Below are 23,244 nucleotides of genomic sequence, written 5' to 3' on the forward strand. Positions count from 1 at the left end.
GAAGGACAAGGACTGAGCATCCTGATTTAAGTAACTGGAGCAATATTTTGTACATCACCATACTGCTGTCATTACCTTCTCCTGGTATGGGCTTTCAGTAAAAGGCAGCACAAATGACTTATGCTGTATGGATGTGTCCTTTCTGAGTTCCCCCTTAGCAGCACAGATGTGGTGTCACTACGTGCTTCTCAGTGAAAGAGGCTACATTAAAAATGACTTCTGTTACTGTTTAATGTGCTGCAGCAAATGCTGCGTAGATCTGTAAATCAAGACATTTGTTCTTCATTTTTAGCAATGCCCTTTCCCTGAACTCGTTTAATGAGACAGAGTTGTAAGATGTTTGTATGTTATCCAGCTGGACTGGGCGCGCGATTCTTGAACTCTGACTCTTACTACATTCTCATTTTAAAAGTGTCCTGTGTCAATAGACAGTGGCAGCTACACTCCTAAGGCAGCCTTGTTTCACATAACACCGCCCTAATGTTGTAAGCAGTGCAATAGACAGGGAAATGCCTGAGACTGGGAGAATTTGGGAATTTCTTTGTTACTGAAGTCTCCTTGACAGCTGTGTTTCATAAAAGGGAAGGGGCACTGTAAGTGAAGGGGGACAGTAATTTATGAACCAAAATGTGACATACAGCAGAAGGTGAGGGTGGAGAAGACTGTGGGATTTATTATCCCTGTTTGTCACAGGAAACATGCCCAGAAATCAGTTCCAGCATGTAAAGGCACTTTATGTAGTTACAGTAATATAAAAGTTATAAAAGTACTTACAGAGGTGTAGATTATTGCCTCTAATTTCAGATATCTGTTAAAATAATAAAAAATATGTTGCCGATTAACCCAACTATTGTCTAACTGCTTTAGATTAAACTCAACGTGAGATTTTTTTCAACATGTTCAATGATTTTTATACCCTTTTTCTGCTGAATGTCATGGCAAATGTAGATTTCTCAGATTCCTGGGTCAGCTATGCATCTTAACCCAACTACACTGAATAGCCATCTACGGAGAATGAGTTAAATACACTGCTTTTTTCTGCACGCTTTGCTGTTAGATTTCATTTGATGTCTTGCAGGGCCTAGTCTTGCGTGGTCAGGCTGTGCCACTGCCTCGGTGGCAGCAGGCACTTTGAGCAAACCAGGCTTGTGTCCAAGCAGATGCTGAACTCCAGTGCTGGAGTTGCTACTGCTGCTCTGAGAGAGCTTTTGTTGTTTCCTGTTTTGCTGCTTTGTTGTGATGATTTGCTAATGCTGTACCTTTCTTATCTAGCCCAGGAGAACATCTTACACCTGTGTACAACAGCTAGTGCGATGGGACATTATCTGACTTACAGCTGTGGCTGGGGAGTACTCTTTGTTTGCAAGGACCCCATGGAAAAGGAGGTGAAGGCTGGTTTTGAGGCAGCATATTCTTGCTCTTTTTGAACATAAGAAAGATAGATTTCATATATATCCTTTTACCTAGTTTTCCGTTTTCTCTTCAGTCCCTCTCCTCCCCTCCCTCACAGTGTTCAAGTGAATCTCCTCCTCTGTGTGTTTTCATCTAGTGACTCTATCTTCTTTTGTGGGGTCTTGTGCTTCATGCCAGTGCAGAGGAAGCAGGAAGATGATGCTAACTGGTAGCAGGAATGGGAGAAAGGGGAACTTCCCATGTTGAATCGGCATAAGAAAGCTTGGAGCTGGGGTGCCCTGTCATAGTAATAGAGAGTTAAGCAGCAATATGGACCATACTGACCCTGTATATAAATTCCTTTGGTTTCTTGGTTAGAACAGAAGATGTCTTGCCTTCTCTGTGGTGGTCCACACTACCCTGCATGCTAGGATAATTTACTGCATATTCCTTCAGTGAGCAACATGGTAAAAAAATGGAGAAAAAACAGTGGGAGGGAGGTGATCTGCCATATTCCAGTATCCAGCAGAAGCAGAGAAGATGCACCCTTTCTTCAGAAATATTCTAAAGGGAAAGTGTCGCCCTTTCGTCCTTTCCTCTTTTCTTGCAAACTCTGTTGGACATAAAGGCAGTCTCAGTCTTTAACATTTACACAGATTGACCTCAGAAATACTCAGTGGCATCCTAAAATGACTGCTAATGCTGGGGGCTGCAAAGATGCCTACCACTTGTCAGTTACCTACATGATATTTGAATAATCAGAAAAGCATAAAGACCAGTTGGGTAACCTTTTCCTGGCATTGCTTGTTACAAATTTCCTGTCAGACCATGCTCAGTATGGACAATGGCAGTGAGTAACTTAATTTTCTGAATTACAATAATTCCTAGCACTTCAGTAGCTCATGTCCTGGCTAGTGGTCTCCATTTAAGTCTTAGTTTTAACTTTCCTCAGTACCTTCACCTCTCATGTTCTACACCTGAGCTTTTCTTGACAGCTGTGCTTATAATATCCAGGTTGGTTCCCTAATGCCTTAATTTTTTTGAGATCTAAAATATTGCTGTAGAAAAGAATAAAAGCATAGCCTAGGATGAAATAACTATTTAACAATTTTTATGCCCCTTTTCCATGGAATGTATTAGCAAGTACAGATTGTTCACACTCCTGGGTCTGCTATGCCCTGTGACCCTATGATACCAAGTAATTGGTTACAGCTGAGACACAAAATTCTGTAGCTTTTCATGGAAAAAAGAAACAAAACCAAACAGGTAGGATTGCTTGCATTTTTAAATTTTATTTATTTTTGCATTTAAAGTAGAGTTGAAACTTTACATATTGGGAGGATTTTGGTGGACAGGAATAATAACCTCCATGGACTTATTGTACCAAATTTATGCTACTATCTGATAGGAGAGTGAGTCTTGTTAGTGCTATAGAAACCTTCCAGCAAAATCATGCTCCAAGAACAAAAGTACAGCTTGGAGGTGTTCATACAATAGTTGTATGGAAGTGCCTTCATCTGGATGTCAATGTTTCAGGCTGTGACTGGTTGTTAAGCCCCCAGTGCCTATAAATCTGTATAATGCCCTTGAGCACTGGTGGTCTCTTAAATCTTAGCAAGATCAGCAATGGAGCATGGAGCCTTTCAGAGCTGCAAGATTGCTGATTTTTCCAGGTGGGGTATTGAATAGAAAATAAATAGCTCTGTGATGCATTCCTGTTTTCTGTGGATAACTATTGATTGAAAATGAGCATAGAGAGGCAGGCTTAATGAAGTACCCACATCTGAATGGGAATGCAGAGTGACATTTACTCTTTTTTTTTTTTTTTTTTTTCCTCTTTCCTATACCTTTCCACTACAAAATAAGAAGTGGAAAGAGTACACTTTTCTTAGATTTTATTACCTCTTTTACACAGACTCCAGACTTTGTTTCCTGGTCAATTTAATTGTATTCATGATTTAATGTCTCTTTTTAACACAAGAATGTGTACATGCACAAAGTTGTTCTCTTGTTACTCTGTGTTGCTGTAGTCAAATATTTAACTACTCATTGCATGTTTTTGCAGCTGAACATTAAGACTTTTGTTCCACATGCTTAATCACATGCGTTGAATCTTCATAAGCCGGGTGGTGCATTTTGCTCCACAGCTTTGTGCTGAGTGCTAGCCAAGGGGAGGCTGTAAATCTCAGCTATTTACAGCGGGGAAATGCTATTGTACCTTGCAAATATAAATAATATGCTTTCGATAGGATTCTAAACAATCTTTTAAAGTCATTAAGGCACCCTCTGAGGAGGGTGACGCTCAGTTCAGAAGAGATTTAACCACTCTCAATCTCTATAGGCAGGTGGCCACGTACAACTGTAATACTACTTTTCTCTGGCTATTAGCTTGCAGATATTGATATCCATCCAGGTTTACCACTGATAGTAATGTTTTCCAGCTGCTGCTCGCTAGTATTCACATATTTCTGGTAACTGAGGATCGTATTTGAGTAGCTGTAGATGTCATACAGTTGGGCTGCATATGAAACACTTGATTTTAGAAAAAAAAAGTTGAATGTGAGGCTCAACAAAGCCAATTCGCTTCAGGGCCTCTAGTTCAGTATTCTTTGATCCAGCTTCTAACTTTATTTGTCGAGCTAGCAAGCAGTGTTGGAGTCTTTCTGTCTCTCTTTTTCTTGTTTTTCATTTAAAGAGAATTGTACTGGCAAATGCTAGAGATGTGATCAAAGATCCCAGCTAAATTTCACTCTCCTAAATATAAAACTTAGTATTTTAATACTAATTTGAAAGTACTGAATTACAGACTGTCATCGCAGATAATCTTCCATTTAGCATTTCTAAGCATTACCTTGTAGTTGTTTGAGTGAAACTGCAAAATTATTCTTAATGATGGTGGCATTTTATAAAGACATAATTCTTGGTTTGCACTGTTATTTATTGTTATCTTTGAAGGAAGGATCATAAGGAAAAAACTCTCAAGAGCACTTAACTGAATTTTGAAAATGTAACTCACGAAAATAAAATTTGGAACTTAAAAAGAAGTCAGGAAACTCCCATCTCTTCAGCAATACTGAAATTGCACATTGAATTGAATCTGAATTACTTGGTAATATCAGCACATTGCTCCAAACAAGTTTTAGAACGTTTTTTCATTTTAACCTAGCCTGGTAACAAATAGTTATTTGCCAATCATTAAAAATAGGGACGAGACAGGAAAAAAGATGGTCAAAGATACCCAGGCAAAACAGTTGAAATGGCCCAACAGGCAGCTAATTTCAAATTCCCATGTTTTCATTTGTGGATTAATTCTATGCTATAAATAACATAAATAAAATCAAATTATTTTTATAGTGCTGCAGCTGGAAAACCACTCAGAGCACCAAAAATATCAGTTAAGTGCAAATGAGCAAAGGAATTTCTGTCAAAACACTCCAGAAGCTCAGTAGATGGAGAGCTTAATAGCATAGACCATCTTGCAGTGATGCACTGTTGCTAGCTTGTAGACAACATCTTTGTTCTTGACTTTTTCATTTTAAAGTTATTTTAATTTTTTTAGGACAATTTTGGATTTTCCATGTAGGTTTTAAATGGAAAAATTGTTAGGAGTGCCTCCTTTCTCTACCTGTATACTGATTTTGACAGACTCCCGTCTCTGCACTCCTGTCATATCAGTTACCAGAAAGTCAGGTTTTTCCACCCACAATTCTGCCGTCTTTCCTGTGGCCTTGCTGTACAGTACTTTGTCAAAATTATTTGAAATGGTGCTAGATGTCTTGACTCCTGAATATGTAAGGTTAACTTGTCAGAACAAAGCATGCTAAGGAGAAACTCTCACACAAATTTTAAAATAAATTTAAAGAACTCCTGTGTTTCTTGAATTTATCTGAATACCAGGCTAACAGGTATGAATGACTGAAACAAATTGACATTCATTTTTTAATGAATATTTCAGATACCTTTCTGCCCTTGAAGGAATGAAGTGTTCCCAGCCTTAAGCATTTATAATGAATGATGTCATAAGAAACCATGAGACAAAAAATGCCTTCTGGGTTTAGGAATCTTTCAGGACTGTTCTTCCTAAAATGAGGATTAGACATGAAATCTTAGATTATTTTTGTAATAAATAAATACTAGAGCTAATGCTTTAAAAAAATTCCAAATACTCTGAGGTTATGATAAAATTATGAGCTAACAACTTACAAATATAAGAGTTCATAGAAACTGAGTTCATTTGAAACTGAGTGCTGTATGTTTATGATCCCATATTATTTAGTTACTTTAACCTCACATATTTCTCAGGCTAGGATCTTTACGAATTTTTGGCACACATAACATTTTTCCTGGCTGGCCTTTGACAAATAAGATAGTGAAAGTAGTTTTCTTTTAGTTTAAAAGAAAATCAACCTTATTAATCTTTTTTCTTTTTTTTTCCTTCCTTTGTAACTGTTATTGAACTTCTTTTCATGGAAATTATGCTTTCTTGAAATTATTAAAAGATATTTTTAATTTTTAAGACACATTTATATTTCAACCAATGACTGCAAAATAGGTTGTGAACCTGCTCAACAGACACTGCTATGAGATTTTTTCAAAAGCCTCGTGTTTACACAATTGCCATGATGTAACCTTCATGGAAGCGGAAGTCTCTGCAACAACATGTGTGTGCCCTTCCTCTACTCATAATGAAAAAACAATTACATCAAATTGTACATTAAAAAAAATTACATATAAGTCAATGGATACAAAGTTAGAGGTGTAGTCCATTGTAGCCTCTTGCCCCTTGGTGCAGGTACTAAGAACTGAGACCTACATGGCTGTTTTTCATTCCCCTGATATTATTTACCTGGACAAATTTGCTGATCTTAATTTACTTACCAAGGCTTCTGAAACTCCAGAATGCAGACTAGTTTGAGTAGACAGTGTGAAAATACTGCTATTGAGGGGAATTTACCTAAATTTGTCACCCCCTCAAATCCCTAATTCCTGACATTCCTCGCAGATGATCCTTTCGTACCCTGCTCTGTTGAGCATCGTTTCCAGCAGTGCCATGTTGCTATGGCTGGTTGATATTTAACTGCACATTAAAAGAAGACACTTCCAATTTTCATGACTTTTCATGACTGTTATAATGTAATCGCTACAGCTCAAGTAGGAAAGGCAGCTTCTGCAGTATGTGACAAATATAACTCAGAATTTTCAAACATGCGTAATCTTTAAAAAGGTCTTGGAAAGTTAGTGAACCATTTTAGAGCTTCTTTTGCATCTCTTCAAATTTGAATAATTGCCCCTAAAAAGGATATCCTTTTAACAAAGACATACATCTAGTTAATAAACATAGCACTGACCATGACATGTCAGTGCAACACCTGGAAACCTAATGAAAGCAGATTAAAAGGGGTTTATCGTAGTTTTTCAAGCATTCACAGTGTTCTGTTTGAGCAAAATTACTTTGTTTTCTTACATCTGTATTTAATAAAGCACTAAGATGGCTGCCAAGCAGTAGCTTTATCTTTATCCAGCTGGATACACCTAAGCTTTCTTAGCTTGAGAAAAAATCCTTCTCATCAAGTGAACCGAAACTGAGCGAAATGTGCATATTTGGAACTATAAATCAAAATGTCCATGTGCAGATGTTCTCAGCCTAGAGGCATAAATGCAAAGGAGCTTGGTTCCAGAAGGAGCTTTCAGCAATACCTGAAAATGTTCAGAGATGCTTTACAGCTCCATATTACAATCTGAGCACAGTACTGTAAAATCTAGATGAGTGACTTGCTCATTATGCTATTCTAATATGTGTGATATAATGGCAAGCTTCAGACACCATAATTTAGTACAGCAGCAATAAGCAAAAAAACAGCCTTCTATGACAGAGATTTGGGGTGCAGAAGTCGTATGGAATGAGCTCGGTTTTCAAAGCAAGCAAAAATATCACCAACCCTTTATAGCACTTTGTGGCATCAGGCAGAGTTTTCCTGAGGCTGAAAACTGATATTCAATTTTGCAAACGGGGAAGTTGGGCTACAAATGAGGTGGTCTTCTACCCAACAGCAACTGGAAGAGACTGAGTAGGTTTTGGGCTCTTGCTTCCTCTGACACCGGACTGGTGTTGACTCCTGAAAACAGGGAGAGATATTCTTGTGATTTTGTGCTGTGTTACAGCTGTATTACAGTAATATGTGTCTGCATCTGGGCTTCGGAAGGGAAGATCTCATCTGCCATTTTTTCCATGGTACGCTTTGTATTGTGACAGGTCCCAGAAGCTTTAACCAGGGGATATTGCCTCACCGCTCGAGGGTGGCGATTTCACCTTGAGACAACTCCTATGTCAAATGAGCCTGTTGTGATTTTAGGGGTATGGAGTTGGTTCTTTAGACTTGCAGGAAGTTTCAGAGCTGGGACAGGCTTCAAACGTGAAACTAAGTGTAAATGGCAGGGTATGACAAAATGTAATGGTGTGAGAGTAGTTTTGCATGATTCATCTAAGTTGTCCTGAATAAAAAGAGTAATTCCTTCTGTACTAGATTTCTGTGTTTGAATGAAGTGGCTCATGTCAGTTTTTGTCTGAAGTCTGTGATATGAGAGAAGTTTGCAGTCACTGGCAACTAGCGTAAGAAGATCTCTCTTTTTAGTCCCATATATTCACACAAAAGAAAATAAACCATTTTTAATCATTCCTTTGCAAAAGCTAAGAAACACTTAGATAGAAGACTTGCCCTTTTATAGTGAAGAATTGGTGAACCGAAAGTGTGCAGTGAAATTGGCCATTTATGGAAAAATGTTTTTTATTCTGTTTGATATATAAATCATAGAGTAATCTTTACTTTGGCATTGCTTACCAGATACCTGTAATGAAAAATAGAAGAAATATAAGGGAGTAAGAGATTGTGGTAGGTGAGATTTAAATGAAGACTTGGGGTTGCAAATACTCTTAAAATTGTTACGTGTTTCTTGAGACATATTTCTTGATACCGGCTCACTTAGCATTTTCTGAAATAGCATGAGACCTTTGAAAGTAATATTTCCAAAAATGGATATGAAGCTTTTATGCACTTGAATCATAGATCCGTCCCCCTTGTTTGGGACGTGTGAATTCAGTGCTCAACTTGTGCGTGGGGGGGATTACCCAGAAAACTGCAGCGGGCAGAACTGTGTACATGATTTCTGCAGAGCTGAAAGCCAACATCTTAAAGTTTATGAAGCACAGCTCCTTCTCCCCAACTCCCAAGCAAATGGATTGCCAAACTCTGGGGGCTGGAGCTGAGGCAGCAGGCCAGAGGCACTGGCATGGTCCCCATTCCTTGATGAGATCCCACAGGCACATGCAGGGGCCCCATCCCACCAACTGACCTGGTGGGAAATACCCAAACTGAAGTGCTGCTCAGTCTGACCATTGCTACCTCACCAGCCAGGAGAACTGATTGGAAATAATCTCTGGAAAAGACAGTTATTGTCAGGAGTTTTGGCAGCTGTGTTTTGTTAACAGCACTAAAATGAATTGATATCCTCTCACACCTAAAGTGTGGACATCCTGGCACACGGATGGATTCCACGTATGTGCGAATATGTGGGACAGTGAAATGGGCCCCCAGTGCTGGCTTGAGACATGGGCTGCTACTGAAATGTATGAGTGCTGAAAGAGCTACCAGAACCTTTCTAGCAGTATTTTTCTTTTTATTTATGGCTCTGTCTTGAAAAATGAAAACCAATCTTCCATACTTCTCAAGCCTCCATTGCTTTGATAGACTTTTCCCATTTTAATCCTGAAATAGCTCATTTATACCTTATAGTGATGTCTGTCTGCCTTCTTTGGTTAGAATAAATAATTTTTCAAATAGCCATGGACTGAAATCTCTTTAAACTGAAGGAGTGACTCTAAAAGTTCTCTATAAATAGCTTTCTGTACAGCATGTGGGCCTTGGAAAGTAAGCTCTTTTCTGTTGTATGGTCTGAGTTGACCAAAATTGCAAATTGGCATACATACATACAGCCTTGATGGAGGGCTAGTATGCACCAAGAGTAATATAATCTAAAGCAACTGATATGCATTCTGAACTGCAGAAATTGAATTGTGGCCATATTAGGTATTAATTACATTCGTTGTCACAGAACGCAAGTCAGTGCTTAAGTGAGGGGGAGGGAAAGGGACTACATCCAACTCCACAGCTTACCCTGCAAAGTTATTTTTCTTTTGCTTTCATTTAGTGAGTTTAAATTTGATAGCTCTAAGATTGACAGATTTCCTACTGGTACTTAAATGGAAAAGAAAAACAAGCTATTTTATTGAAAGGAGATATGCACCTGATCACCTTTCCCGATTTCTAGTTTTCATTTCATTCCTGCTGCATTGTTTGCTCTTCTCCTTTTTGGGTAGCTGATAGCGTGAAATGGTTCTGGCTGAGTAATTATTAAATCAGATTTCTGCCTTGCCTGGTTTGAACATAAATCTCTCAGTGCGATTTGTGGATTGCACTAGCTGCTCACTTTACGTCTTGCCAAATGGACTTGCTAGCCTCCAGCCCTACGTAACCTTCCCTCCAGCAAAGCTGATCAGCCATCCCAATATAACCAGAACCAAAATCAAGTAAAAGAAGATAGGAAGAACAGGCAGTGAAGATGTTGGAACAAAACATAAGCAATCAGTCTAGATCTGGGAGTCTTGAATCCAAGGTGACATATCTAACAGCTTAACACATAGCATGGTACAACTTATTTCATGGCATTGCTCACTCTTGGAACACTTTACATTTTCAAAGTGGATTTCTCAAAGCAAACCATTATCGTGCTGGGACACAAGACAAAACTCTCTAATAGAGATTGGTTTTATTCTCCTCTATCATCTTGTACTACTTAAACCTCAAAGGAAACTGCCTTTTTCCTCCCAAACATCTGTGGCACACTCTGAATATGCCTTAGCCTATTACCAAAATGTAGCACGGAAGGAGTTTAACAAACTCCACATGACAGGATCTGTTGATGCGTACCTATGGTTCTTTATCTGGGTCAAGAAATACAGCTCTCATTTCTCAGGTTTTGGACAATATTGCCAGTCTTAATAAAAGATTGCCTAAGATGTCTTGGTATCTTGAACGGCTATTAGAGGAGTGTAAATGAGGAGTGGTGAAAAAGATGGAAAGAGTTATTTGTAAGACACAAACAGAAATCAGCATATTGATGCTCTCTGCTTGCCAGTGATTGTTGTGTTCCATGTTATTTTGATAATCCTCCCCCAGTGACTGAAGTGAAACTGGCAAGCCTGGTAGCTGGAATCTAATGCCTTGTTTAAAAAATGGAGGAGGGAAGGGAAAAAAGTCAAAATCCAGTATAAACTTGCATTCTAAATAAGATCAAAAAAGAACATCGGAAACATGAGATTTTCTTTTCTGTTAAATGTATGCTGTTTTAAAAACCCACATATTGTGCTCATGTGAGAACCAGGAAGTGAGACTGACCAAAGTGACAAACAATATCATAGACCAAGCTACAGCTTACATCTATATGGCACAAATGAGTGTCCAGGAACATGAATGTAATAAGTTTTCCAAAGCGCTGAGCATTCAGGCTTGCATTTCTCTCATTTCTTTTGAGCACGTCTTCACTACAAGACTTTATTACAACAGAGCTGTGAGAATCTGAGAGCTGATAAGGTGCTGACACTGATACTGTGGTCACGAGGAGTTCTTTCTTAACAACATGAAAAATACTTGTAATTCAGCCCAAAGTCTCACAGCCTTTAATTATAGGTAGTTTTGATGTTACGCAAAACATGACTTGACTTGTAGACATTGACTTCAGTACAGAGTTTTTTGCTTAAAATGAAACTTCGTACACAAGGCTAAAAGTCATAAGTTGTTATTCCAGGAAGAAGTGCAGCAGCTCTTCAGGAATTCAGTGTAAAATACCCTGTAAGTGCTGCTGAGGTGGTAAGTAGGTTTCGCGTTGTTTGCTTGCGGGAGGTTAAATTCCACCAGAGGCATGATATGTAATACTGTCCTAAAAGACGTAAGCGTACTCAGCTTTCTAATGCAGTGTTAAACTTGCAGGTATTTTCAGAATAACGTTCCAATCACTAATTTAACCGGCATTAGCAGTTGTGTATTAACTGGAGGGCAAAATTGGTGTAATCCCGTGACTCTTGCATATACCTTCATCTCTGAGGAATGCCGTTGCAACCTTCAGGGCTGAGGTTATCGGGAAGATGGACACATCACAAGTAACTGAAGCAGCTGCATGTTCTGTGATGAAGATTTGGGAGAAGAGAACTGTGGGTGTTTTTTCAAAATCAACCAACTTCTTCTAATGTCTAAACCTGTAGCTGTGGTACCTCCTGGACCATGAAGTGGATGTGCGATCGTTTCCCTTTGAGGAAAGACAGCGAAACGCCCAAACAGATAAAAACAGATAGAGAATGTGTTAACTAGATCCTAAATCTTAAAATACTTTAATATTTAGGTAACGGAACAAAGGAGTCAACAATAAAAACTTCATTTAAGTTGTTATTCTTTTGTTTTTCTGAGTAAACTAGATACTGTGTATTTTGGAAGGAAGCGCTTGTGATGTTCTCATGAACACCAGGACATGCACTGCAGGGGACAGTACTGCTCTAGGTGGATGGCAGCTGGTCTTGCTTCTCTGTTTTCCTCCGTTCTGTGGTGCAATTGTGGAATCACGTGCTGCAGTCAGAGATGGTGTGCTGCATTCCATGTGGCTTGTTTTTAAAAAGAAAAACAAAATTGACAATAGGATTTGGTTTGTAATTATAAGCATGGTTTCATTGCCTGTAGTGAGGGTGTCATGCAAACAGAAGCAGCAAAATACATAGTCTAGGGATTGCCATGATTTACCATAGGTCTGAGCTGTCTGTTAAGACAGCTATAGCTTCCTAGCTATAGGATGTTTGCTAAAGCCAGGGCATATACCCAGTGCTTTTTCCAGCGAGCAGCAGCATGAGCAGTCTAGAGGTGGGAAAGAAAAATACTGAAGAATTTAGCAGTCACTTGGAGAATCCATTTTCAAAGTAAAACTGGTACTTCCAAGATTTCAAAGTTAATATACCCATTTCTTATAACATACTGTAATTTATATTCTAAGGACTGTCTCAAGTTTGATTAAAACTAGTTTGGCCAGTTAAATGGGCATTAAAGTAATACAGGCTTTTAAAGTGTGGAATGTTAAGCAGATAAAATGTAAATGTAGATCCTTGTAAATAATTGTCTCCAGTGACAGTTCCCTAATTAAATACCCTCAGGCCTTTTACAAAAAGTGAACATGGCCCTCCATGTCCTTGTTAAGAAAACGGCAGGTAAGTTTGCTATTTATGCAAACAGTAACCAGGAACCTTTGCTATTGAAGAAAACATGTAAATGAAGATTGCATAGGAGTTTCTTTTTTTGCTATAGAAAGTATGCATTTGAAATCTCTTCATGTGCCTTGTATTGTATGTTCTTCGTTTAGGATGAAGCTAGAGAAATACAAGCTAGAGGTGTTAAGCTTGAAAAAATTCCCTTTCCCAGCGTGCAGTCTCTCCAGGAATGAGGTTTTCCCACAACTGCTCTTCAATAGGATTTTAGTGTGGAGGAGGCTAATATTTTCGTTGCTTACTAGCATCTGACTGTTACATTTTTGGAGTGTCTCTTCTGGGGGTACGCAAAACAGTTTAGGGGTCTGCAAACCAAGCGTATTTGTGGTACTGGGATCCAGGATAGAGATAGCGCTGGAGGGGCAAAATTCAAGCAAAATGGGAATTAGAAGAAAATCATCACGTTATCTAGGCTTTTATCACCTTGCGTGTTTTTGTAATTAGACATAGTGGTGGCGTCTTCAGTATTTGAGGGAGGCAAAAAGTGGCTGGCCATAATTGGAATAGTATGTGTGGAATTTTGCCTCTTCTCTTGGCTGTGCATGTTCCTGGAACCTGAGCAGTTTGAAAGATGTGGGTAATAACCACTGAAATTTGCACCATTTCCTATTTAGGAACTTAATTCTAGAATACAGATTAGAAAGCTTTGGCTAATGTGAAATATTTATTCAACTGCTTCCTGGGGAGTCATGCACAAACCCCAAAGTGACGTGGCAACTTAGAAAGAATAAGGAGGAAGCACAGGCTTGTATTTTTGGCTTAGTCTTGAAGCCTGCAAACTGTTTCTACAAGAGGGGTTCTTGTAAAATTAATCTCAGCCTCTGCAAAGCAGGTGTTTACAGCAGAGTTTCCCCTTCCAACCGTGTGCCTAACAATAGTGTGATAAAGATCTAAGACTGGGGCAGGCTGACTTTTGGCTGCATGTATGTACCTGCATGATCATGTCTGCAAGCTGCTTTTATTATTCAACAAAAAGAACATATGTAGTTAATCTGAATGGAGGAGAAATGCTTTGAACGTGAGCTGGGTCTCAAGTCTGCAGGTAGACTGAATGGGGCAGATGAGGCAAACAGAAATTGATGGCAGTATTTTTCATCTAAACAATCAGAGCATTGGATGAACTGAACATAAGGCTGAGTAACACATAAACCATGCTATAAAAATAACCTATTTTATGGTTCTTCTGTGTTGCTCAGTTTTTAATATGGCTTGTGTTTCTGTTACAAACAATGCAAAAGAGCCTTGTGGCAGCTGCCAGAGATGAAACTGGAGTCACTGGCAGCTGTATCTATGCTGCTGGGCAATGTGGTGGTGTGTTGGATTGCTGAAAGAAAACCCAGCTGTAGCAAAACAGTGTGATTCTGGTTTGAAACCAGCAACAGGAAAGTATCAAATAATGCTAATGCCAAAATGGATCAGCTGTAGACAATTGTCTAAGGAGAAGAGGGGTGATGTTATTTCTACCCATATTTGCTGGTGTGATAATAGATCTTATCTCTGCCTACAAAGCCCAGCCTTACCTGGGGTGGGTGGGGAGTTCACCTCCCTTCCATGCCCCTTGTTGACTGGTCCATGTTCTTCTCATGCTTTCTGCAAGATGGCTTTGTAGCGGGAGAAGCTAAGGGTGCATTGGCTTAGAGAAATGAGGTATGTTCCATTTGCTCCTGCAGCGTGGCTCTGCGGCACACAGGTCAGTACTTCACTGAAGAGGCTTTAATAGAGGGTGACACACACGTAGGCTGCAGAAGGCAGTACCTTGATGTGTTTATTTCTGCAGACTCTCCTACAGCTGAAATAGTGCTGGTGTCTGACCAGTCAGGCTGGGTAGTGGATCTTCAGTCACTATGTGTCCCCAGGTTCCTCAGCTGTACAGTCCTCCAAGCCGGGAGGACACAAGTCCAAAGTCTTCGATAGTTGTGTTCAATGTAACCCACAAAATCTTCACTCTTTGATCAAATAATGGATAAAATTTACTTCTTATTCAGGAATTCTGCCTAGCTAGCTAGCTTTTTTTCACACAGGGTGCAAAGACGAATTACAGGTGCAAAGTACTTGTGGTTTCATGTTGATGCTAAATTAATTGATAATTTTGGCAAAACCTTTGCCTGTAATAAAACTGCTGGTCTTCATTCCTGCTCTATTCTTGGAAAAATAGGTTACTAACTGATGAATTAATACATACCTCAGAGCTCAAGTATTTCACGTGAATCTTAGTAATATCTTAGTAGTATTTGAATTTGCTCTCAAAATAATTCTCATGTGATTATTAACTTTTCTGTATTATTAGTAATTATGCTTCTCAAATGAAACAGTTACTCAAGTACAAGTTCTGAAATAGCCAGACACAATTTTCTATCAGCCTGCAGTGTGCTTAAAGTGTTATAACTCTCATAATTGGAATCTATTATCAATGATCATAATTTAGCTATATTAACGACAAATGGCTCATATTAAAAAAGCACATCATCCCTCCCATTATTGTGTGGTGTAGATGTCACCAGGAATTTTAAAATAATATAAAAACTGAAGTTCCTCCTTTTTTTTTTTTTTTAAAGAAATTTGCATCAAATGAATTCTACTTCTCACCAGAGGAAAATAGAACTGAAATCTGGCTGAGAGTTGAATCCTTAGACTTGGCAATATGACTTATTAGAATTTCTTTATTGGCTGCATATTAAAAGAAAACAAGCCAGTACCAAAACTGGAATTTGCTCCTTTTAAAGATCAAGGTTAGAAAATCAAGTGAGCACAATTTCTGTGCTTTAAGCATTCACTGTTCTTTTATTCTATAGCCCTTTACTAAATCTTGAGATTCATGACTTTATGGGACTGTGAACATGCTAAGGGAAGAAGAAAAAATTATCTGTGGTCCATGAAGAAGACAGCACAAGTGCCAAGCTGAGATGTTTCCAGTTTATTATCATGTGTCTCACAGCAATAAATACACTGAATTGTTCATGTCCGGGACTCGGCTTGAACAACCAGGGCATGTGGAGACCACAGGCCATGTTTGTTGTGCGCATCTAATGCAGTAGCATCTTTTTACTCTCGGATACTTGTAACTGCCATGTGAAGGCAGTGTGCTGCTCACAGCCCTGCAGCTGCAGAGTGGCATCAGGGCACAGCTGTGTGCCACCCCAGCCATCTCTTGTCCTGGGAAGGGAGAGGGAGGTGGTGAGGAGAGGAGAGGTCACTGCTACAGAGGTGTGAAGAGCCTTGAACCTGAGTGAGACTTAGCATTTCTGTTCTGTTAATTCCAAGTAACATCAGAGGACAAGGAAGATGTGTGAGGATAATTGAGAAAGATCAGAAAAATATGGCTTTATTGCTAAAAGATAAAGGTAGCAAGTCTAATACTATCTGCTATCTGGGGGTATGCTACAGACATTTTCCTAACATTAACCTGGTAAACTGATTGACCTGGGCTGGGGAGCTGGAGTATCTCTGAGAGTGTGCGCGTGTACCTGCTCAATGGAAAGCATGAAATTGTACTTGATGTTTTGAAAAGTAGTAACTTCTTTTTTTCTTCTTTCATAAAAGTTTCAGTAAATCTTTTGAAACTTGTGTATGGAAATTCCTTGTTTCCTTAAGTTCCTATATATGTCCACATATATAAAAACTTGCCTTTTTTTAAAAAAAAACACTGAGGTGTAGGTGAATCAATGAGGTACAGAGAGGTACATCTTCAAGACCTTTTTATTTATTTCAAGCAGCTGGGGGGTGGGGCAGTTCCTGGGATCCATATTTCCTTTGATTTGGAGTGTTGAAACCCTGCTTTGGGAGGGATGTGCATTTTACAGCTCTTGTCTGCAGGCAATCTGAGATAAGCCATGGCTGGGAACAGGCTTGTGCAAGGGCTACTTTGGCCTGACCCACCACACGTGCTGCCTACATTGTGCTGAAGGCAGTGGGACTTCAGAAGATACCTATTGTCTTCCTGAACTGTTTTTTCTGGAGGTGGACTGAGCTCCCCGCACTTTGCCTGAAGTTGTACAAGAGCTTTGGAAGTGTAGTTTTGGCAATCAGATGATGGTAATATGCAGGTGATGTCTGTGTTTTTGTCCTTTCCTCTTGTGCTGTTCTCTGCACCGAGAAGGAGGGTGATAGCAAGTAATGTAATAGCCAGAGCCTTTCATGGGATGTGAAAGCGTACGCTAAATGAAATGTTTAGAAATTTATAAGCACATAAGAAATCTAATTTGGCAGACGAATCTTAACTGACAAAAGAGAGAGATAATAAGAGTCTAATTCTAGGGACTTTTTCAATACAGAAGCACAAGTTGAAATGTAAGACTTTGAAATAATATTTCTTCTCCCACACTGTACGAACATATGCCGCCTGTGTTCCAGGGACTCATCTCCATCATACCAGCTCAGTCTTCAGATGTAAAATCTGAAAGGTTCTGTGAATTTTTGTTCCTGCTGTATTAATGGTCGTGCACTCTTTTTTGACATTGTAATCCCTGGAAACCCCAATTGTCATGAATGTTCAATTTCCAAAGCACTTAACATGCTCTTGGTGACCTATAGTCATGGTATTTTGTAGTACAAATATAGTCAGATTATTTCTTCAATACAATAAGAAAGGTACCCGTGCAAGCTTTCCATTTCTCTTCCTGCTTTCTGCAGGAGAATGGAAACTTCAGGATGGGCATAATGAACAGCAGCTCTTAGAAACTGAAGATATCCTTCTTCCCCTTGTAGCAGTCCTCCACAGTGGTCTCTGGATTTGTTTCTTCTTCCATGAGAAGAGCAATACAGTCAAAGGATACTGAGCATGCTGAGAAGCAGCTGAAGTCTATCATAACTTCAAAGTGGTGTAGTTAACCTGGCCCTTCTGAAGCACTGGTCTGCCAACTGGTACATCAAAGTTCCCTGAAAATAACTGATATATTGAAACTTATATAAGTTCTGCTGCTAGACTGTCTCTCTCTAGAACCTTTTCTATCCAATAGTGAGGAGGCATAGCATCAAATGCTGTGCCCTTTTACGGGAATGGTGCTCAGCATCAAAATTTTCAAAGATCTTCCTTTTGGACATGCTTGCTACAGTACTTTACACTCAGCTGGTAGCTGCTAGAGCTAGTTCAAAACTGCTACATGTCAACAGTAGTGTAAATAACTGAAGCTGTACTGGGGTTGAGCCTGTACGGTAAATAGTTGCAGTCAATTTTGTTTTTCTGGGTCTATCATTCTCAAGGTGGATGCAATGATCATGGGGATTAGGGAGAGGCAGGGGAAGTGGGAGAGGCTGAGCAATAGGGCCAGGGCCATCAGTCTCACTGGGACAGACAGGTTACCTCCTTTATGTTGACTTTAGTCCTTTTGGGGTCAAGGGGAAGAAAAAAGGTCTGTAGTCTTGCAAGTGTTAATATGTAGGTAGCAATACAGAGTGGATTTAACACCCTATGAATACCTACCTTAATGAATTAATGCACTTCACTGTCTGTTCACCTGTGAGACATTTCACTGACATTCACTTTCATGTAGCAGCAGGCAGGATTATCCCTGCAAGAATATCCAGCACAGTCGCAGAGATGCTTAAGTGGCTTGATCTACATGGTTTTTTTTCTGGTTGTAATTTTAAAATATTTTTTAAGGTCTGCTTTGCGTCTGCTGCACCCTGAGACTCTCTGTGGTGTATGGATCAGAAGTATGCTTCAGGCACAGATAAGGTGGGACAAGGACTAGATGAGCATCTGTTTGAGGCAGTGAAGCACGTGGAGGGTTGTTTCTGGAGAACGTGACAGGGGAGTCCAGATATGTTATCAGGAGGCTGGGGGAGGGAGGGGGAGTATTTGTAATTCAGATATAGGAGGAAAGGAACATCGTAGCATTGCTACCTGCAGGGCTGGGCAATGACCCTGATGATTGCTGGGCTTTTGCATGATAGCCTGGCATAGTTATTACAATAATGATCTCGTCAGCTTTTAAATAGGGAGATGTGAGATTCAGCATCACAAGGAGTGAATCTGTTCTGTTATAAAGTAGTTGAAACTGTGCTGGAAAGTGGCAGTCCATTTTAAACTGTAAATATTTACTAATAGAGCATAATGATAGTCTCTGAACCTCTTCCCCATCTTCTGCTCCCGTATCTTGAGCCAGCTGGCTGTGATGCAAATGGAGACACAGAGATTTCACAGCATACCTCCCAGCAAAGACAGTGCATGTTTCTTTTCATAGTTTGGGAGCACATTTCTCGTATGCATGCTTCTCTGCTTATTAAAGGTCCTTTGGCATATGCATTCTGTAGCCAGCTGTATCAGAGGTTAAAAGCTTTTTGTGGATGAAAATATAAACTGTGGTGAGTTACTACTAGCCATGAAATAGCAAAATCTGGAAAAATACAGAAGATGCAGCAAATGAAATTAGGCTCACAGTACCTGTGCTATACCAGGGGAAAAAATACAGGCTTAATTAAGGTTTGCAAATTGGGATACACACATGACTTCAGTGTAGATATCTGATCCTGCTGACTTGCAAAATCCCTTGCAAAGTATTTGGTTGTAACTGTACATAAACAATAAGCTGGAGCAATATTTATGAAGTATCAAGAAGCCTGTAAATTTGTCAGATAACAAACTGACATCCGTAGCCTGCCCTAAATAGCTAAAAAGCTGGTATCTCTGCCACGAAGGCAGAGGTTAGATTGCTCAACTGTGGCTCTGTGGAAGTTAATCCTTTTATTGCTATTCTCCATAAAATGTCAGAGAGCAAAGTAGTGTTTCAGTACCATTACATTACCATTTTGCAGGGCTGTGTTCTAACCCTTCAACAGTATTTGCAAATTGTTCTTTTTGAGAGCTTAATTCAGAAAGGTCTCTGCTGACTGTAATATCTCATTGTTGCCCAAGACACATGGGAAATCTGTTGTTGGGCTGTGCCTGGGCCTTGTATCTGTGGTTAGCAGAAAATCTACTGAAAGACAGTTAGTTCATAATGGTATTTGAAATTATTTAATATTCAGCCTTCTGTGAGCACTCCTATGAATTTTTACTTGTTTGTATTTACAATTTTGGCAAGCGTGTGAAAAATGTAGGGCCTATACGTCTATCTACCTTTGCAAAACAGAAAATTAGAATGATTCATCTTTCCTGGAGAAGATCTTAAATTAAATACTTTTTGACAGTACTTTGAAAAAAATACCTTCACCCATTTTCAAATAGTACGAAACTAGGAAATATTTTTTTCTTAATCTTTCATTGAGTATGAATGATATATTTCTTTTAATACCAGAAGTGTATTTAGTTAGTGTTTTCATGGAGGTTTTCATGTTCATTAATGACCCAATGTATCTGCAAGTGTCTCCTTCTGTTTTAATAGACAAAGCTTGAAGTACTGTGAAAGACATTCTTAGTTAAGACTCTCACATGGAGGGTATGTAAATACTGACACGGTTAGACATGTGCTCAACTTCTTTTAAAGAACTGAATGGTGTACCTGATCTCTTGTCATGCTTGGAAACTGTGAGCAGAGGCTACAAAGCGTGCACCCCTCTTCCCCCCAGCCCCCAATTTTTTATTGCAACATGCCACATGTAAGCTTGCAGTCAGAGGTACTCATGCTTGCTTCTGTTGTCCTACTGGGTGGTCGCAGACTTGCTGTGTTTCGGGCTCTGTGTTTTCCACCCTGCTGTGGGGAGACGTGAGGTGCTGCTGTGTGCGGGAATGCAGAGCTTGTGGTGGGCGATTCCTGCGGGACCTGTGAGGTTGGAAGGGGGATCTGTGGGTGGGGACATCCCTGCTCGGGAGCTGCTCCTGCTTCCATGGTGCCTGGAGCCCTCTGGGGGAGGGAGGCACATGCTTCTGGCCTCCGGGTACCATCAGCCCTGCAGACAGGCTCTAGCTGGCTGTGTGGGTAGGGGCGGTGAGAGCAGAGTGAGTAGATGCAGTCCTCTGTCTTATGGAGAACGTCAGCCTTCTCACTGAGTCTGGGCTTGATTTTATTTTTCCAGGCCTTAATGAAAACCTTGTTCATATCTTTTGCTAGAGTGATAGTGGACTTTGTGTTAACCAGTGGTGGATGCCAAGATTGACAGTCAAATTCAGTTTGTGCCCAACCTGAATATAAATATGGCTCATTTTTACTTCCACTCGTTATATGCCTTTCTCAGGACACAAGAGACCGTGATAAATGTTAGTCCTCCATCACCTTGTTCTGTCCTCCTCTCCCTCCCCCCTGAAAAGTACCCATGGTTAGAGGGTTTCACAGAAGAACTGATCCTCTCATTCCCAGGAGCACGTGGCAGAAGGGGGTTTGCTGACTGAAATGCTGTGGGGCTGAGCGGGCTGTAAGCTCAGTGGTAGGGGTGCTCAGCAGTCTCCTTTTTAAGGGAGCCAGTATCAGTTTTTCTCTTGCGCCTCAGCTGATCTGATTGTGATTCTCTCAGTGACAAATGCTGGCCTTTGGGTAACCACCACCTTCTCTTCTTTGTTACAGAGCTCCAACATGGGAGGCAAACTGAGCAAGAAGAAGAAGGGGTACAGTGTCAATGATGAAAAAGCTAAAGACAAAGACAAGAAGGCTGAAGGAGCAGCAACTGAGGAAGAGGAGACTCCAAAGGAGGCTGGGGATGCCCAGCAAACCACAGAGACCACAGAAGTGAAGGAGAACAACAAAGAGGAGAAGGGCGAAAAGGATACTCAGGTCGCTGCCAATAAGACGGAAGAAAAAGAAGGGGAGAAGGAGAAAGCAGTGACCCAGGAAGAAACCCAGAAACCAGAACCAGAGAAGTCAGAGTCTGTCGTTGATGCGAAAGTAGAGCCACAGAAGAGCAACGAACAGGCACCCAAGCAAGAGGAGCCGACTGCAGCCTCTGCTCCCCCTGCCAGTAGCGAAGCACCCAAAACTTCTGAGCCTAGCAGCGATGCAAAAGCTTCCCAGCCTTCAGAAGCCACAGCTCCCAGTAAAGCAGATGACAAGAGCAAAGAGGAAGGGGAAGCCAAAAAGACTGAGGCTCCCGCAACACCTGCAGCCCAAGAAACTAAAAGTGAAGTGGCCCCAGCTTCAGACTCAAAACCTAGCAGCAGCGAGGCTGCGCCTTCTTCCAAGGAGACGGCGGCAACAGCAGCACCTAGTTCCACTGCTAAGGCCTCGGACCCTGCAGCCCCACCAGAGGAAGCCAAACCTTCTGAAGTTCCAGCGGCTAATTCGGATCAAACCATAGCAGTGCAAGATTAAATTGGACAGCCTGTTGAAACAACCACTTAAAACAACCTGTGTCTTTTTTTTATTTTTTCAGCTATACTAACTCGTTTCAGATCTGAAATAACAAATATGTATTGCCCAGAAAGAAAAGGAGAAAAAAAAAAAAAGAGAAAAAATGAAAAGGATGTCCCATCAAGTTGGGAGGGAGGGAGGGGGGAGAATCCAAATAGTATTTTTGTGGGGAAATATCTAATATACTTTCTGCCAGCTTGACACAAGTCCTGGATTAAAAAAAAAAAAGTAAAATAAATGGATGTCTGAAAGTACAGCACATCTTTTGTATTTGAACTGCTGTAAATGCACTCCACCAATGTATCAAAATCTTCTTTTTGTTCTGTAATGGGGTTTGGGAGTGATGCGTTTGATTCTGCCCACTGGGTTTGTGCCAAGGCAATCAGATCTTTATGAAAGCAGTATTTTCTGTGGTTTTTTTATTTACAGCCTTTCTTATTTTGATATTTTTTTTATGCAGTGGATGAATGCCAACTTTCAGACAAAACCCACTTAGCTGTCCACATATTTCTCAATGCCAATCCTCCAATTCTTCCTCTCCAAATATTTTTTGGGAGTAAAAAGCATTCTCATCCTACTTAGCCTACCTAGATTTCTCATGACGAGTTAATGCATGTCCGTGGTTGGGTGCACCTGTAGTTCTGTTTATTGGTCAGTGGAAATGAAAAAGTCTGCGTTCATTGCAGTTCCAGTTTCTCTTCCATTCTGTGTCACAGACACCAACACACACTCATTGGAAAACAAATGAAAAAAAACAACAAAATGTACAATGGATGCATTGAAATTATATGTAATTGTATAAATGGTGCAACAGTAATAAAAGTTAAATAATTTAAAAAATATAAAAGTGTAAAGACTGATTAAATCTTTGCTTTTACCCCTTGGGAACTAGGAGAAGGAGATTCTTACACTTAGAGAAGAAGTGTTACATCTGGGGCTGTTATTCACCTATTTATAGTGAAGTAGAGGCAAAGCAAGGACCATCAGCCTCATCATCCTAGAAATTTGCTGCCATAAACTCCTACTTCAACAGCCACAAGCATCCAGAGGTGAGGTTGGAAGAAGTGGTGGGTGAACAGTACATCTTGTATGTTTTATCCCAGGCAAAGTAAAAATGGATTTTGCCTGCCTTAACATGTGAAAGAAATGCTCTCTTGCTATTTTAAAGAGCCAGAGGCATACTGACTGTGTTTTAATTGGGAGTAAGACAGTGGATTTGATAAAGTGATCTTTTAAAATGGGGCAATTATATTTAATCCTAGTCCTATTAACATA

At 40.1% G+C, this 23,244-nt stretch overlaps 1 protein-coding gene across 1 annotated transcript in view; it reads left to right on the forward strand.

The window, feature by feature from the left end:
* The window catches only part of BASP1 (brain abundant, membrane attached signal protein 1), a 51,806-nt gene extending 28,995 nt beyond the window's left edge, over positions 1–22,811 (forward strand). The window contains exon 2 of the mRNA XM_014941055.1: positions 21,190–22,811. Within this exon, the coding sequence (XP_014796541.1) occupies positions 21,199–21,930 (732 nt within the window). The 5' untranslated portion in view covers positions 21,190–21,198 and the 3' untranslated portion in view covers positions 21,931–22,811. The remainder of the gene's footprint in view (positions 1–21,189) is intronic.
* The last annotated feature ends 433 nt before the right edge of the window (positions 22,812–23,244 follow it).

This window comes from Calidris pugnax, unplaced genomic scaffold, assembly GCF_001431845.1.
Source record: "Calidris pugnax isolate Ruff unplaced genomic scaffold, ASM143184v1 scaffold8, whole genome shotgun sequence".
Lineage (NCBI taxonomy): Eukaryota > Metazoa > Chordata > Aves > Charadriiformes > Scolopacidae > Calidris > Calidris pugnax.